This window comes from Cydia amplana, chromosome Z (assembly GCF_948474715.1).
Source record: "Cydia amplana chromosome Z, ilCydAmpl1.1, whole genome shotgun sequence".
Taxonomy (NCBI): domain Eukaryota; kingdom Metazoa; phylum Arthropoda; class Insecta; order Lepidoptera; family Tortricidae; genus Cydia; species Cydia amplana.
This window is the reverse complement of record NC_086096.1, coordinates 28,172,313-28,190,249: the sequence shown is the minus strand read 5'-3', so window position 1 is coordinate 28,190,249 and position 17,937 is coordinate 28,172,313. Positions and strand designations below refer to the sequence as shown.

The following is a 17,937-nucleotide window of genomic DNA, read 5'->3' as shown; positions in this document are numbered from 1 at the left end:
TATTAATTCGGTATGCTCGTATTGTAATAACAAAAAATAGCTCGCATGTGTGAGTTTTAAGCTTGTTCCAACACACAAAACGTCAGGTCTCGCCTCAAACTAATCTGTTACCGTAATCGTGAGTGTCCACAGAGTTAGGGGTTGTAACTTGAAATGCCTTCGCGGCTCTCGTCCCACCGATGAAAATTCTATTAAATAATAATAATAACATTGCTCTTCTCGGCTAAGCTCGTAACTAATTTATTTACAAGAATTATATGGCATGGTGGTAATTAAAAGGTAGGCATCAATTTTTACGGGATTTAATTGGGACTTTCAACATAACAAAATGTTGGTACCAGGAAAACGTTCTTGCAATAAAGACTATAATTTAGAATCTCTATATCCTGTAACCCCACTTTACTTAATAACATTCATTTGGATTTTAATTGTAATGTTTTACAGTTAGTATTTTCCTAGTCTTGATGTGGTGAACAATTTTGTTTTACTCGGTGGCAAAGTTTGTAACCCTCGTGCCCTGAAACATTCGCAACGCACAAAATTTTACTATTTAAATTTTGGCATCTTTCGCGTGCTCGTGTAGGAATCAATAGCACGAGAGGTTTAACAACACTTTGTCTTTTTGTAAAAAAAATGCTATTGTATGCACAAATACACAAGCAACCCAAATACATAGGTAGTTATGCTGTCTTCGTTCTGTATGGGGCAAAAGGAGACTTAACCGTTTTCCAGGCATAGTACGATTTATCGACCACATACAGTCCCGCCAATAGAATTTCAACTTTAGCATTCCGATTTAAGGTTTGAATTAGATTGCACTTTTGGTAAATGAGACTTGTCTTCAAATGAGTCATCAAAGCTGGATTAATTTGGAATATATTTGGATTTTTTGGGAAACCTTGTAGATTGGTGCGGCGTGGAAAAGGGTTAATTTGGCAAGATTTCCAAGTCATTAACCGGGACCACGAACGAAATGACGCGCTCGATTTGCTCGAAACATGGGATTATTTTATTGTTAATACAGAAACCTGGATAACTGAGATCTCAAGGGACCTGCGAATTAGTCTCACTTAAACAGGTTTCCCACTTACACAGTTTTCTCAGATATCGAGGCTGATAAAAATATTTGTCTCACTTAAAGAGGGTTTCAGTAATAGAGGTCAGAATACAGGTTAGTTCAGTTACAGAGGTGAGATTATTAAATAAAACAACCTTGTTTGTAAACATTAAACATACAGTTGTAATCTTTAGATACATATATAGGTAATAATCAACAAAAATAATCAAGTTCGTATTTTGTACACACAAATTCTTTCTTTATTATTTATTCTTTATTTATTATTCTTAAACAATACAATCATTGTGTCAGAAATCACATTAAATACAATTTATAAATAACAATAATAATAAACCATTTAACTAATACTAAATAACAACAACAGTGAATCACTCAAAAAAATTTCTTTTTTAAACCCGTCCAACCAACCATTACTGCCACAAAAATTATCAATGCCGATCCTTTGCGAAAAATCTTGTGCCTTCTCTTTAATCATTGGCCCACTTATCGAAATATTTTTGTCACAGTTGCTTGATCCATGTTAACAGGCACTTTTCATGTTCAGGATATTCTGATATACGTATACGTTTTAGTTTTCCTTGTCCGTCCGAAAATTGAGACTGAATTTTGTCTTTATTTTTAATTATTCGATATACAGTCGATTTTGGCACATTAAATTCCACACAGACTTCATCGCGTGTCTTTCCACTTTCAAAAATGGATATGAATTTTTGTTTTTCACGTATTGGATAAAGACTTAAGCCTTCGTTTCGGCATATCTCAAATATGTAAACACCCGTATGATAGCTCAACTAAACTAACTCGAGACTCATCTCATTATGCACAATAAGCCGAAGTCCGAAATTTGCGGGTAGACTAAGAACGAAACTAAAATTTATTTGCGTCCTACATAGGTCTTAGTTAAAGAGGTTCGAAGTTGACAGCATCTCAGTAACAGAGGTTAATACAATATAAAATTCAAGAAAAACAAGTTAGCAAAAAGTCTTTAAAACATAGTCTCAGTAAAAGAGGTCAAAAACACTCACTGTCTCAGTTATAGAGGTAATTTTGACGAAAAAATCGACAGGACTAATCTCAGATACAGAGGTCTCTGTTTTCTCACTAACAGAGGTAATTCAGTGGTAAAGTGTCGGGACCGCAGCATGTGTCTCAGTTATAGAGTTTTCTCACTTATCCGGGTCCCACTTAACCAAGTTTCACTGTAATTTATTTTCATAAGACACGACACATGAAATACAATGAAATAGTACTGCCAAACTGCGAAGCAGTTTGATGGCAGTTAGTTTCGCTCTTGATTATACATATGTATCAATAAACATGCTGTATTCTTTTAACTTAATAACTAATCAGGCAAACTTAATAAATAAATAAATAGTTATGAAGTTTATTTTATATGCAATTATGTTTAATTTTAATTATTAATAAGTTACAAATCATTTACAGTTAGGGCACGAGCAAGGCCCTAACTATACATGAGGTAGCGTGACTCATCCTTTAATCTATTTCGATTTTGTACCTTAAACTCATAAGGTATGCGGGCCAACTTAAGGTTAATTATATCATTCGGGTAATTTGATTAAGTTGAGTGCTCCTAAGACCTCCAAGTTACAAGATTGACAGAATACAATATGATGTGAAGAGACATATACCTATCATGATCTCAGAGTGCAAAGTCTACTATCACTGTAACTGGTTATGAAGATGGTAATGTGCCATTCTTTTAAATTAGGCAAAAATGTGTGAGTTCGAATTGGCCTCCTACTTACAGCGGGCTACATTTGCAGTATCATTTTATTGAGATTACCTACTCGTCTGAAATAATAAGCGTTTTCACGGGCGCACAGCGCGGTGCAATGCTTGGGATACATTTTATAAGAATGAGTTGGAAATATTATGAGTTATGATTATAACCATAACGAATAAAAAAATATATTAAGACATTTCATTTATTTGAGTAGTAAAAGTTTCATGTTTAATATTGTAAACCTTTTAAATGATAATAATTATGATTCAATGGTAAGTTTCAGCCTTTTAATACAGGTAACATTCATCAAACCGAATCGCAAAAGTTAATTTAACTCTTCATACCTATTTATATTATGCGGAGAGCTACACAAGCCAGGTTTGATATAATTAAATATGATGACTACTGTAAATTTGCCGTCCTAAGCTAAAAGACAGTATCTCAAAAACAAATCAACTTGAAAATTGAACTTTCCGATTAAGATATTAAAGTTTATTTTTGCTTTCAATTTTCATTTAAAATACTGTTTTTTAGCTTAGCGTGGCACTGTTACGCACTATAAACGCCTGTACAGTGTACATTATTGTAGAACGTGGCACATATCTTTACGCTCCCTTGCCCATAAACAGAATGCACAGCGCGATAAAATGAATGCTTGAAAAGGGAATATAAATTAAACATAACAGGCAAATAAATATCGTACATTCATCTATTATAAATAAATAAATCAACATTTACAGTTATTTTACCGTTTTGTGTTCTGTATTATGATAAATTAGGTTTGGTTATAATCCAGATACTTACTACTTATATAACCATGGATAAGGATTACATTTACATGTAACCTTTTAGTTTACCGGATCCCAAGGAAACTCCATTTTTATATTGCGTTCCGATACCTACCATGGATATTAAATAGGTACATGCTACACGTAATTTCTTGCTTGTAGCGGTGACGTAAACTGCTCACATTATAATGCGGTTTACTTGCCAATCAGTACATTAATGTAAATTAATCAAAATGGTCGGCTATAATTCAAATTATTCACAACAGTAGGTTGGTAAATCAGTTAGATATACCTACAGAATGTCGATGCAGATTGGATTAGTGTGATGAGTTTAGACCGGCTCAGGGGGCCGATTTTTGAATTTCGACCACTCGATTTCGTGTATTTCGTTCAGTAATATCTCCACTACTAGGCATATAAATTCTACTAATAGAATTGAAAACGAGTGGTCGATACCACTCGATTCACAATTTCTATCACTCGTATTTCAAAATTAGCATTTCACCGTTTTCCACCGATTTTCGAGTGTCGAAATCGAGCGATCGAAATTCAAAAATCGGCCCCCTGTTCCGGTGCGCTCGATCACGTACCATTCCTATCATCAAGACTGTATTTATTGCCTTGAATGGCGGCACGTAATTTTCATTGTTGTTACATATTATTGAGTGATTAAATTAGTTTCTAAACCAAGCGGCTTAGTCGATGTTGTGTAATTTATATCACGCATCCAATCATCATTTAGGTAGCTATGTAAGCTATGGCATGAGCTATTAAATTGTGGAATTTCACAATGAAACCTCCATTTAACATATTTGCTTAATAATCTAGCATACTCCTCGTAACCAATTAATCACTATTAGGTACCTCTTACATAGGTATACACCTGATGTATGTACCTGAATACATATATAGAAGTATGTACTTCCATAAGATTGGGTTTTCTTTTCTTATCAACGTAACATTATTGTGTTAAATCTCCTCATATAAAAAGACTGACGTAGTCTGAGGGCCTACTGCGAACCACGTTCGACGTGTTGCCTCTCTGTCACACTTACGTACGAATTTACAAGTGCGACAGAGATGCAACACGTCGAACGTGGTTCGCAGTAGGCCATCTGGTGATAGCAAGTAAACGAGCAACAGGCGTGAAAGTTTCCCTTCTTCTCGAAAGGCTGTTAGGCAAGTAAGACCATACTTCTAACAGTGTTTCAAAAACATTTACATACAATTTAACTTTAAGATGAAGTAGGCCGATTTTACCTATTGATGATTACAACTTGGAGCTTGATGGTCTTCTAAATGCTTAAAAAGAGTTTCGTGTACGTAGTTAGTACATATATTTCGCTATATTTTACTGGAATTTTCCCCACATAATATTTTATATTTACAGATACGCTAATTTATTAATCAGACCAATCAGATTAAGATATATGTGGCCTTCTAGTTATTAATAAAATAAAGGTAGTTTATTAATACGAGTAACTAGAAAGCCTTTTTATATATGTCCGGATAGATCACAAAATGGCAAATACTAGAAATACCTAATTAAGTTATTACCTAAATTAATAGGTACCTAGATAGAACCCTGTTAGTGGGACAGGTACCTCCAGTCCTATGACACGAATCTGGTGGACAATTAGTCTTGTCAATCACATGTTGAAGTGTGTTCTTGTTGGACGGACTTGATCCTTCAATGGGCTAACCGAGATCAATTAAGCGCTAGTTCTCCCTTAGCGGCCATGATTGAAAACGTTGACCCAAATAATTTCATAACTTGTTGGGAAATATCTAAAGCGAAGTTAATTAAATGTGTAATGGATTGTTATCATAAACACTCTAGAGATATGAAAATGGGCACTTTGTATGGAAATACTGATTTATTCGTTTTATTTTCTATATCGAGTGAAGATGTGATCCGTCTAATCCTCTCTCTTTGTATATTGTTGATCGTTTTTAGGGTTCCGTACCCAAAGGGTAAAAAACGGGACCCTATTACTAAGACTTCGCTGTCCGTCCGTCCGTCCGTCCGTCTGTCACCAGGCTGTATCTCATGAACCGCGATAGCTAGACAGTTGAAATTTTCACAAATGATGTATCTCTGTTGCCGCTATAACAACAAATACTAAAAATAAAATAAAATAAATATTTAAGGGGGGCTCCCATACAACAAACACGATTTTTTTGCTCTATTTTTTGTTGATGGTGCGGAACCCTCCGACTCGCACTTGGCCGGTTTTTTATTATAATTTTAACCCGAGATATTTTCTAAAATCCCGGACTAACGAAATGTATCAAGCATTATTAGGTTGTTAAATTGGCATTTAATCGTCATATTATAACCGAATTTATTCTTGTTTTCAGATTATTTTGGATTCTTCAAGCATCCCCCGACACTCTTCCTACAAAATGGTAAGAATAACGATAACTAGACAATTGCGTGTAAATATCACTCGTATGTCTTCCCTTCCCACTATTATTTACCATTATTGTCCCAAAAACATGTAAATAGCAGCCCTTAATTGTAGTCAAAAACAGAACCAGTATCGTGTCGTCCACATCGTCTGGCCAATCTGCCCGACCTCTGTATATATGCACCGTCATTCGAAAAACTCTTTCAATTATTGACTCTGAAAGTTAAACAACTGCCCTTCATTAGAAAAGGTCATAGAGATGAAAATGTTAAGCCTGGGGGCCGATTTTTGAATTTTGACCGCTCGATTTCGCGTATTTCGTTCAGTAATATCTCCACTACTAGGCATGTAAATTCTACTAATAGAATTGAAAAAGAGTGGTCAATACCCCTCCCAATTTCTATCGCTCGTAGGTATTTCAAAAATATGCATTTCGCCGTTTTCCATCGATTTTCGAGTGACGAAATCGAGTCATCGAAATTCAAAAATCGGCCCCCTGCTCGCAAAGTGTCGGTTCATGTCGGCGCAAACTTAGCTAGACTGATCGCGGTTATTGACTTGTTAAAAATTGTATGAAAATGAGGGGGGTGATTTGATGAATGATACTTACCTACATTTGATACTGAAAATACCAAATAATAAGGTCACATCCTTAGAATAAAAAAAACCTAGAAGGTGAATACTAGCAACCGTAGTGAAGTTAATTTTACTGGTGTCATTCTGACACAGTACCCATACATTTCAGTATCGCTCTTTTACGTCAAACAATGTGCTGACAACAAGTAGCATAATATCAATTGAAAAATAAGATATGAACGTTCCGGTGCATTTTGGTAACAAGTTCATTTGGGTTTCATTCGTTATGAGAATAGTTTTTTTTAAATAGTATTTGATAATTAAATAGTGTATTTTCAGTTTAGTGTCGCATGCACCGGAATGGATACGAGACTTAATGAGATAATTCTAAGTCTTTATTAATTGCAAATTGCGCTCATTCAGGTTCTTTTATCCAATAGTATGTAGAAATAATAATAATAATAATAATAATATTCTTTATTTCAGACCAGGTCCATAATTATACATTTAAATTAAATTTAAATTAAATGAGATTAAATTAGATTAAATTAGATTAAATTAGATTAAATTAGATTAAATTAGATTAAATTAGATTAAATTAAATTACATTAGATTAAATTAAGTTAGATTAAATTAAATTTACATACAGTATATTGGCTTGCCTGTCAGTACATGTATCATATGGCAATGGTTCATGTACTGACAGTCAAACCTTGACGCAAATGCCCTCAGGATAATGCTAGAGCTGTTCCGCACCCTACGCGACAGGGATGTGCACCGCTTCCGCATTGTGGTGTAGAAACAGTCTACCCTAGCGTCAGCAAACATCCCCGATGCGCTGCAGTAGCGAGACAGCCCCATCATCATCCTGAAGGCATTGTTGTACTGTACACGGAGGGCGTTGTACTGTTTCTGCGTATATGAGATCCACAGGCTGCTCGTGTAAAATGTTGTACAAAAGGCTCTAAAGAGACTTACCTTAACTTCAGCAGAGCACCGAGCAAACCTGCGGGCCACCATGTTTGCCCTAACAGACAACGCCCTCCGCTCTCGCTCAATATCGGCATCGTCTTTCAAGTCAGAGGTAACCACATGGCCAAGATACTTAAAAGATTCTACCCTATTCAAAGGAGTACCATATAAACAAATAGGCGGCACAGGTGGCAGGTCTTTACCTCTGACTTGAAAGACCATGCATTCGCTCTTTTTTATATTGTACAGTAGGCCGTGACTTGTAGCATATTTCTCACAGATGCCAAGCAGCTGCCCAAGGCCACATGGAGAGGCACTCAACAGCACCATGTCGTCAGCGTAGCTTAAGTTGTTGAGACATATGTCATCGATGTGGCAGCCGACATGAGTGCTGCTGAGCTCCTCTATTAATGCATTTACATACAGGTTGAAGAGCTTGGGTGAGGAGACACCCCCTTGCCTCACCCCGCACTCCAACCTGTATGGATCCGAATATGCGTTTGACCATCTCACCACGTTGACCTGGTTAACATACCAGAACTTGAAAAGGTGATAAAGCTCAGTAGGCATATTGATAGTTTTTAGCTTCTGCCATAGTATATCATAATTAACCAGGTCGAACGCTTTAGAGAGGTCAAGAAAACACGCATACACGGCCGTGTTTCGATCCGTATAGTACTTGACTGTCTGCTTTAAGCACAAGATAGCTGTTTCTGTTGATAGGCCCGGCCTGAAACCGAATTGGTTGTGATGTAGATTTAGGTATTTATCAAGCTGGGTGCTGAGCAGACTGTCAAGTACCTTAGCGGTCACAGTTGCCAATGAAATCGGCCTATAGTTGTTTTTATCACTTATATCACCGCCTTTGTTTTTAACTATTGGCACAACCACAGTTTTCATGAGAGCATCCGGCAAGTAAGAATGACTCATGCAAAGGTTAAATAATAAGGCCAGTAGTCTAGGCAGGTGAGAGCCAGCATACTTAAGGTGTTCTATGCTTAGGCCGTCGTGTCCAGGAGATTTCCCCCGCGACATCGATTGAATTACTGCATGAACGTCTTTCGCATTAAATCTAGCTGTAATTTCCTGTCCACGCGGCCATTCCTCACTTTTTGATGGCGATGCCACCAAAGGTGACGATATAGTGAAATGAGATTTAAATATGCTGGCTATACTGTTATGGTCGCTGATGCCATTAATACTTGCCGGCAGACTAGGTTTGCCATTCAGCCTCTTAGTTGATTTCCAAAAGCTACGAAAGTCATGATTTTTATGATGACTTGCCAAGATGTCCATTTTTATTTGTTCGCTATGGTTTTGACACCACTTCAAACGCTGTTTAAAAACATTACGGCTACTTTGCATGTCATCATAAACGCGTCCGGCTTTAGGTTTTCCATACCAAACCCATAACTTAAATGAATCTAATGCTGGCAATTAGCCTTTTTAATTATGTATTATCCGTAATGCGTCTCTTCATCAGTACGTAGTGAAAATAAGAGAGACGCAGAGCCACATAAAAGTGAAGGGAATATTTTATTGCTACTCTTGTAGCATGTTTATAACGCTAGTGTTCTGTGTATCGGCCGCCGCCGTATCACAGATTCCCAGTGTCGCGATGAGCTGCAGCCCGGCGCCGGGGCCGGGGTGTATCCGGAGGGATCAGCGGAGCCAATATTTGCCCGCTTCCGACACGCGCCGGGGAGAGCACCTGTTGCATTGCAATTACGATAGGTTTATGTTTTTGTGCTTCTGCTAATTTCTTACTACTGCAGCGCGTCACGTCAGCTCCAATGCGATTATTTCACAACGTGCGTAGATATCCGGTTTAAAATTAAATATTAGTACCTACTTAGTTTCTGCTCGCCACTTCGTCTGCGTGTAGTATAAGGATTTTCTTTAGACTTAAAATTGGTTCCGTACCAAACTAGGAGAGTACCTACCAGATTTTAACTAAACTTGTTTTACTAAGCATTAAAGAAAGGGTAAACAATCTTTGCGTGTCTTTTTATTGAAAAACACTTTTGAAAAATAAGTCACAGCAAAAACGTAACAATCATACATATAGCATATTTACCTATTATACATGGAAGTTTGTTGTCAAAACATGAGCTTGATTCTAAGGCCCAATAGTTTCGGGTCCTCGCTGGGCGTAAGCGTGAGCGAGATGGCTGTGCGTGCCCGACTTCGCGGATAATTATGGTGTTTTAGAATTTTAATTTTTTGTAAGTTTAAATAAATAAAAAAGTAATCAATGAGTTCGATCCAACTTAATACCTATTGCTCATTTTTAGAAAAAATGTTTATATTTACAACTTTTATGCATTTTTTTACAAATGTTTAAAACGAATTTTAGTCTTATGATTGTGATTTTTTTCTATAGAGCGAAAGTAAAAATTCATCTTAAACATTTGTAAAAAAAATTGCACTTGTTTTGATATAACCAGGAGGTATACAAAAAAACCTTGCCTTTAAAGTGAATAAAAGTTATTGTAAGCTATCGAGTAGGTGATCCATCACAGCACGGCGGACAGCTTCGCACCTATCGTGATGTTTCGACGTCCATGCGAAGGTAGAAATAGATGGATCCATTAAATGATTGATGTAGCCCTTTAAAAGTAGATAACCAATTAAATTTGCACAGAGTAGCTACCCCTCGATACCGCTCCACCAATTTTATATTCAAAACATTTTTATATCCCCGATTACGGAAAAGGGAAGGTAACGTCATTTTTATAATTAGGATCCATAAACAATTATCACAAAAATTTAAATTGGAAAAACCGTGGAGTGTTATAACGAAGTATTTACATAAAACGAAACGCAAGTTTCTACGGCTCTAAGAATCCTTTTGAAACTTTTAAAATGATTGCAACAAAGTTTCTGAAACATTTATGCTCCTGAAACTTTATTTTCTTTATGTTTTCGTGTTGCAACCATGGCAGGATGAATTACATTTCAATTGAATTTCTCTTCTACATACTACATTGTCTATAGGTAATGCTCATTATTATTATTTATACGTATTGCGTTGTGACGGTCAGAACTTTTAATTTCTAATCACTTTTGAGAAGAATGTAATGCTTTTCCACATTTTCATAAACTTTTTATTAATTAATGGTAAATAAATGATTAAATAATATGGGGATGCCTTATGGTAATGTCCATAAGTTGCAATGACAAATATTCGGGATCTGCGCGTGCCTATGAGTTCAGATTGGACGATCTCGTCTACATTGGAAAATTCACATTTTTAAAAGCTATTTAGGTTTTATATGAAGGGACGTCGCCGGTAAAGACGCGCGAAATGAGAAAATCAGGTTTCTAAAAAGTATATTACATTATAAATTTATTAAAATTTAAAAAGAGGTGGTAGGTAGTTATGTTACCGAGTTAGCTTACCAATAACGATTTGCTGATTGCTGTACCTTTCACAAAGAAATCTTGTAGCAGGTTGCTATTTAATGTCTGATGCCGCGCCGACTCTGCTAGTCTAATTTTAATTTTCGTCCAAAACTCGAAAAACCCGCCTGCCCGCGGCGGGCGAGGTTGTGCCTTCGGATTTTGTATTTGATTCTTGTTGAAAATGTTGCCCACGTCACGTGAAACAAGTGTAAATACTATTATAATTTATTCTCCAAACAAATCTTAATAGCGTACCGCACTGGTTACATTTTGAAAGAGGAAGTTAGGGACTAAGTAAGTAGGTATGTATGTGAAGCTGTTTGGTCTATTCTTTGACCTTAAATTAGGCAGAGCAGCATTTATAAGGTAATAATCGCTCTATCTATCCTCAGCATTTACGAGGTTAAGAAATAAGCGAAGTGATCACAACGTTATGTTTATTTTTAATACTACATAATATTTAATATATAAAACAATAAGTAAGTAGGTAGTGGGCGACGTGAATGACGAAACCTTTAAATATGAATACCCCAACCCCCCAAGCCTTCTCGATCATAAATATTATAATTATTAAAATTAATCTTATTCTGGTGGACATTTTAGCAAGCTGAATTAACCCTTTGATCTAGTTGTTTGTAAACTAAAGCCATAATTTTGATATGCTGTCAATATTGACTTAAACATTTCAAATACCTACTTAGTAAAGCTACTATTTAGTTGAAATCTTTAAGTCCATATTGACAGCGGTCTAAATATATGTACCTGCATTCGGTAATGTTAAAGTTATTTGAACGAAGCTCAGTGTCACGCGGGAGCGAATGATTAATCGAGTGTGAGACGAGACATTCCTCCGCATCCAGGAGCTAGGTGTCGTGTCGTAGTTATTGTAGTCTCGGGAGAGGCGCGCGCTCCAGCGCGGCTCGACACTCGCCGGCATCGGCAGCGGCAACAGACGGGCGACACATAAACAACGAAAGTTTGTCGAGTAACATAAAGAGGGTCCTGAGTAAACAGCTCTCTCGTTAGAATCGTTCACTCACGAAAGAAACCATACGAACCCTAATAGCCCTCGGCTTGGGCAAATAGACATTTTACTACGAACGCACTTGCGTCAATTTGTTTTGAACCCACGTCCTAACCGAAACGCCGATTTACTTATTACATGTAGCAAATGTTTGGAATAGGGAATGCTACCTATTATGTCGCTGTTAGATTTAAATGTATACCAGAACTGCTTTAATACTTCTGACCTTAATTAGTTAAATGAACATTTAATTTTGAATTGGACGCTTCAAAACATTGAGCGTTAAATAGGATTGCATTTTAAGTAGGTATAGGTCAGAGTAATACCCGTCTATGATTTAACGATAACATAACATAATTTAAAACAGAAGCTATAACTCCCGTGGGAGTAAAATGGACTTTAGCTCTGCACTTGCATGAAATAGCACGCTTACTGCGCAAGTGTGATGAAAATTAAATTTATGCTAAATAATATCAGATAAACGGATAATAATAATTTCTGGTTTACTTATATCACTGACTTTTCTATACCTACCCATCCTTTTCTGAATATTTTTTACTAATAACTATTGTTAACACCTTCGAGGCTAAATAGGTACCTACTCGTAAATTGCAAATGGATTTTCATAAAAGAGCGGTCTGCGAATTGCCGCTAGTACCTAATCCCATAGGCGACGATTATCCGACGCGCGGCGCGGCGCCTGTCGTCCTGTCGGCTCTGCCGGGCAAGCCTCTCTTGCCCACCTTATAAATAAATACCTATCGTATCGTAGGGCCCGAGAATGAAAATACATACGAGAAAATATTAAGCTTTGGATCCTCTTACTGTCTAAGTTAATCTCAATTAAACTCAAGCCCATAAAATGAAATCGGACAGTAACATTAATACATGTAACCGATCTCGATAGATGGTTGGTAGTCATATTGGGAATCAATTACTCTAATGCCATTTTGATTTCAGTGATCGTTCTTAATATCGAGGGTGTTTACTGTTCGCATCTCAAAATATTGCTCGATGGCCGATATTTATTTTTTTGCGTAATAAGGTTACTCTTTGTAGGTTCTGTTAGTACCTAATGCCCAAGATAATTAAATATTGAAATTCTTTTTCTCAAAAATAAAGTCGACTTCGCCGGTAAAAAAATAGGTCGCGAAGTGCGTAGTTTATGGTCACTCAATAATTAACCAGCATTTTGTAATTTATAAGATGCTTGGACAAATGACAAAGTGACATACGCATTTAGGCGCATGCATTTTATATGTGATTGTGATACCTACTCGTAATTGATGAATTGATGATAAAATAACGAAAAAATCGTGCAACTGCGTGATGACGTATGCGGAATTTTACGCAGTTATACACTGTCGTGGATCCGCATACTGCTCCAGTGAGTAAGCAAGACAGGGCTATGAACGTGAGCTATAGAGCGAGGTCCTGCTCTCATACCGGAGCGGCGCGGCGTGCGGATCCGCATACAAATCCAAAGTGATACTACTTTAATTGCTAAAAATAATATTTTCCTTCAAACGCGAAATAAATAGGTTTATTTCTAATAAATATCTAAGAAATTTGTTCGTACCTATTCATTATTAGACAGACACGCCGATGCATACAAACAGAAGATAAAAGCAAACACCGTGGTTATACGAAAATTCACCGAGAACGTCGAGCGGGAACGCGATCAGAATAAAAGAGATCTTATGAATATTTATAGGGTCACCTTATAAAAATGCACACGGTGCTTTGAGGCCGATCCATAATAATCAAAGTCGGACAGCAATCGATTTCTTTCCAGGTGGCTGAAGAACGATTGCTGCAAGCGAAGCACATCAATCTCAAGATGCAAAGCACATTTCGCGCGCGCCCTTAATACTTAAGGGTTTAGTGGAGAATAAAAAAAAAGTCAGTGTTAGAAAGGATTCTGTTTTTATTTATAACTCTTATATAATACCTAATCAAAAACTCGAAAAAAGTCTAACGAATGGATATTGCTATAGTGAATATGTATACAACAAATTATGTATTTTTCACATCACCTGTTCAGATAAAGGGGCTTTTCTTCCCTGCGAGGAGGGATCAAAGTGGAACGTTACTGTTCTAGAACATTGTATTGCCAGTATACCCATCACAAAATTATATTTATATGGGTTTGGCTCGCTTAGGGTAAGTTTTTTTTGTGAGTAGTTCAGTGCTTGTCAAAAATGTCAACTGAGCATGTTAGTTTGCTTACAATGACAATTAAAAATAATCATTAGGTACCACTTTATCTTACTTAAAAAAAATTATACGGAATTCTTAGAGATTGTTTATCAAAATCACACATTTTTAATTACTTTGTCAAATCTCGATCTCGTCGAGATTAATCTCGATCTCGAAAGTCTGGCGGTCGAAATCTCGAAACAACATTTCTCGATTCTGAGTTTTCGTGCGAGATCTCGAATCGCCAATAATGGTGCGAGATTTTATTCCCAAATTATCAGTTTGACTATTTGTCAGGATCTTATTTCGTTAGACAGCTCATACTCAACTAAGAAAAGAACATACGACGTTTTAAGCAAAATGTATGTTTTAATATACTCGTAACTATGAACTATGACGGAATTCCATGCGTATCAAGCTGGTAAACATTTGTTCGAACGAATTTCTACGAGGCGTTTGTTTCAACAACTGCAATGTGAACATTACAATCGCTAATCGTCAGGTGACAACTGACAAGCATAAGTCACTAAGCACCACCACAAGTTCATAGCCATAGTGAACCCTATTAGTACGACAAGAAGGTTGATTTTTGTTTAAATATTTTGTAGTAATTAGTGACTTTTGCTTGTCAGCTGACGAAATATTAATATAATTTCCTTACTCTGATATAGCAGCGTGGCTTTCATGCGGTTCCATAACTTCGTACCTACCTACATAGAATTAAACTTAATTTCAGTCCGTGGTTTCGAGTTGTTTACTTTCAACATAACACGCGAAACTCATTACTGTAGATTAACTTTGGCATGTAGACGAAATGAGGTAACTGAAAGTATGTGTCAGGAGCCCATCATGCAGAGCGGAGGAGCAACACTTTGGGTTTGGGTGTTCTCTGTGGCTGGGTCCTCTGAACAGACAGTTATGCCGAGCGCAGAAACGAATCGCGGTCGGGATTCATAATTAATGTATAAAAAGTACTGTAAATATGATATAACCGTTTACTGATGCATTTCGGTTTCTGTATCCTTTCAACAACTATATTTTCTATGTCCTCGGGTTGGCATGGCATCACGTAGCCATCTATTGTTTGCATGTTAATAAATAAATGATGTATTGTTGCAGATGTGGTGGGCAATATGGTGCGCTGCAGTGGTGGCCGGAGCCGCAGCCGCGCCAGCCGCCGACGCGCTAGCGCCCCTCGCGCTCGACCTGCAACAGATCGATTCCCTCACACCTGACGATGTGAGTAAAGTGAGAAGGCATTACCTATTATAGGCAGTTACGCTAAATTGTAGACCGTTAATTTCATATTTCCTATTACCGTAAACTGCAACATTGCCTACCACACCAAACACTGATTGGCTTGATAAACATTGTCATTTCGTAGATCTTCAGAAAAACAACAACTTTTATTCAAAAAACGAAGAGAAATGACTGAAAAAAGTGTCTTCAGTTGTTCATGCAAATTTTGAGAGTCAGTTTTGTGACGCTTCATACAAAATATATGTGAAAATACGTCACGCACCTGTCAATTTTTTACACTTTTTTTTCTTTTTAAATCGATAGTCCTCGTGATTCTGAGTAAAAATAACCCAAAAGTTGATAGTTTTTCCAAAAAAAAAGTACCTAGATGGTACACTTTGTTATGAAAATGTCCAGACGTAGACTGTATTTCGAATTCCTAATAACGGGAAAACACACGACTATTATTTTATTAGGCATTAGATATATTTAAGTAGACTGTTTTATAAGCCGGTTATTTTTTGGCATGTTAGGCAATGTAAGAAAGCTTAGCATTACCAAATAAATATGATATACTTTATTCATGCAGTAGTTATTAATCGTTAACATTTGGAAATCTGGATTATTGTATTGCTAGACTTGCCTATTCAAAATATATTTGTATAGTAGGTAGCTGAGATAGCATATAATAGCTGTACATATTTACAAGAAGGGCCACGGGTTAAACTGGAGTTTGTTGAAATATTTTCCGGCTATTCGTACGGGCTTTGTTGTGTACAGAGCTCATGAAGTGGAAGATAGAGCCACGTCTTTCCGTTCCGCCGCTCGGTTGCTGTTTAAAGTTTTTTTGCCATGTTCCAATGTATGTATCTTCAATAAGTATTTGGTTAACAGGGGACGATGATAGTTGCATCATTGTCGTTTTAATTTGAGATGAGAGAGAGAGAGAGTAGAAAACTAATGTAAATCGCGGTTCTTTTTTTAAATTGTTTTAGTAGGTCAATACTTAATGTATTTTCCTAAACTTATTATATCTTAACTTGTTATCTCCGAATGAGCTGTTGCATTGCATGAATTTGAACCATATTTTAAGTAGATCTAGAACTGTAAAATTGTTACTTATAGGTAAGTTCGTCCTTTTCACTCGTGAGGGATTCGGTAGCTAATGTTCGTTTTTTTAGCATTAGAAAGAACTTGAAAGAAGGTAAGCGATTTTGACATAACTTTTAATTGAAAAACACTTTTTAAAAATCAATAACTATTATTTATGAAAGCAGAAGACTATTGAAGATCTTATTAGATTCATAATTGTTAAATATTTACCGTAACTTATTTTTAAAATGTGTTTTTCAATTAAAAGACACATCAAGATTGTTTACCTTATTTCTAATGCTAAAAAAAACGAAGTGGGTATAGCCGCACTGCATGAAATAAACTATGCTTTCTCTTTAATTGATTAAGGTATGAGCCGAAAAAAATCCGCAGTTATTTTTCAACTACAACATATATACGCTAATGATAACAATATATATTCAGCTTTCTGTGTTATTGGCAGGAGAGCATGAGCTACGCGGGGCCGGCAGGTCGCTACGCTGCGTCCGCGCCGCTGGTCTACCTACTGCCCGACATGCCCCGCGACGCGCAGGTATTTCATCACTTCATTACGAGTATATACAGTGTGTAAAGTCAATAAGGGCGAATATTTAAACGGTGGTTAGCATAGGACCTAAGAAAGTATATTGAAATAAATTTTATTTAGAAATATGTACAATAAAATTATTAACCATACAAAATAATTCTGCCCACAATGTAAAGCAACACACAAGCTACGAGATACTAGCTTTTAATTTTAACTGTAACTATTGAAAAACTTTAGTTCCCAAATTGCTGGACAGTGAGCTTGTTTAAAATTCGAAATTCCAATTTGTAGCGTTAATTGTTTAAAATTCGAATAGAAATTGTAAAGTTACCTTGCAGACCTCGCATCTAAATATATTTGGTCATGATATTTTGAGTTTTATTCACCAGTACTAGAGTTCACTTTTATTAGCGATTTCATCAAGATGTAGCTTTATTGAATTATATTTGAGTGATATAAAGTTAGAATGTAACTGTGAGATCCTTGTATTTCAGCCCGTACAAGATTAGAACCTTTTTCATGTAATGTCATTGAGTTTTTCTTTATTGATTTAAATGCCATCTAAATGAGTGGCCATTTAAATCTTACGGTCACGTGATCGCCTTACGCTGTCTCGAGTTTATCATTTTTTCTCCACCTCAAAAAGTGCCCAGCGCCGCTAAAGAAGTTTTCACTTCTATATCTGGTTTAATTTATCGCTCGTATTGAATTAACACACTGTATGTATAGGTAAGTTTAGATTAGAGTAATATATGACAATGAAGCATGGTTCGAAATTTTCCATATTCAGATTAGAATAAAAAATAAGTAACTTATTATTTAAAATTTTAAATCAATGATATAAGTAATTATTCAAACATCA

General features: G+C 36.3%; 1 protein-coding gene and 1 long non-coding RNA gene across 3 annotated transcripts in view; both read left to right on the top strand.

Moving 5' to 3' along the window:
- LOC134661441 (uncharacterized) overlaps positions 1 to 17,937 on the top strand; it is a 380,476-nt gene that overhangs the window by 220,591 nt on the left and 141,948 nt on the right. Inside the window, exon 2 of the long non-coding RNA XR_010097955.1 lies at positions 3,563 to 3,577. This is a non-coding gene — a long non-coding RNA (uncharacterized LOC134661441). The remainder of the gene's footprint in view (positions 1 to 3,562; positions 3,578 to 17,937) is intronic.
- The window catches only part of LOC134661433 (diuretic hormone 45), a 66,055-nt gene that overhangs the window by 39,411 nt on the left and 8,707 nt on the right, over positions 1 to 17,937 (top strand). For both annotated transcript variants that reach the window (XM_063517527.1, XM_063517528.1), the window contains exons 2-4: positions 5,972 to 6,019; positions 15,317 to 15,436; positions 16,992 to 17,081. In XM_063517527.1, the coding sequence (XP_063373597.1) occupies positions 6,017 to 6,019; positions 15,317 to 15,436; positions 16,992 to 17,081 (213 nt within the window). In that variant the 5' untranslated portion in view covers positions 5,972 to 6,016. The remainder of the gene's footprint in view (positions 1 to 5,971; positions 6,020 to 15,316; positions 15,437 to 16,991; positions 17,082 to 17,937) is intronic.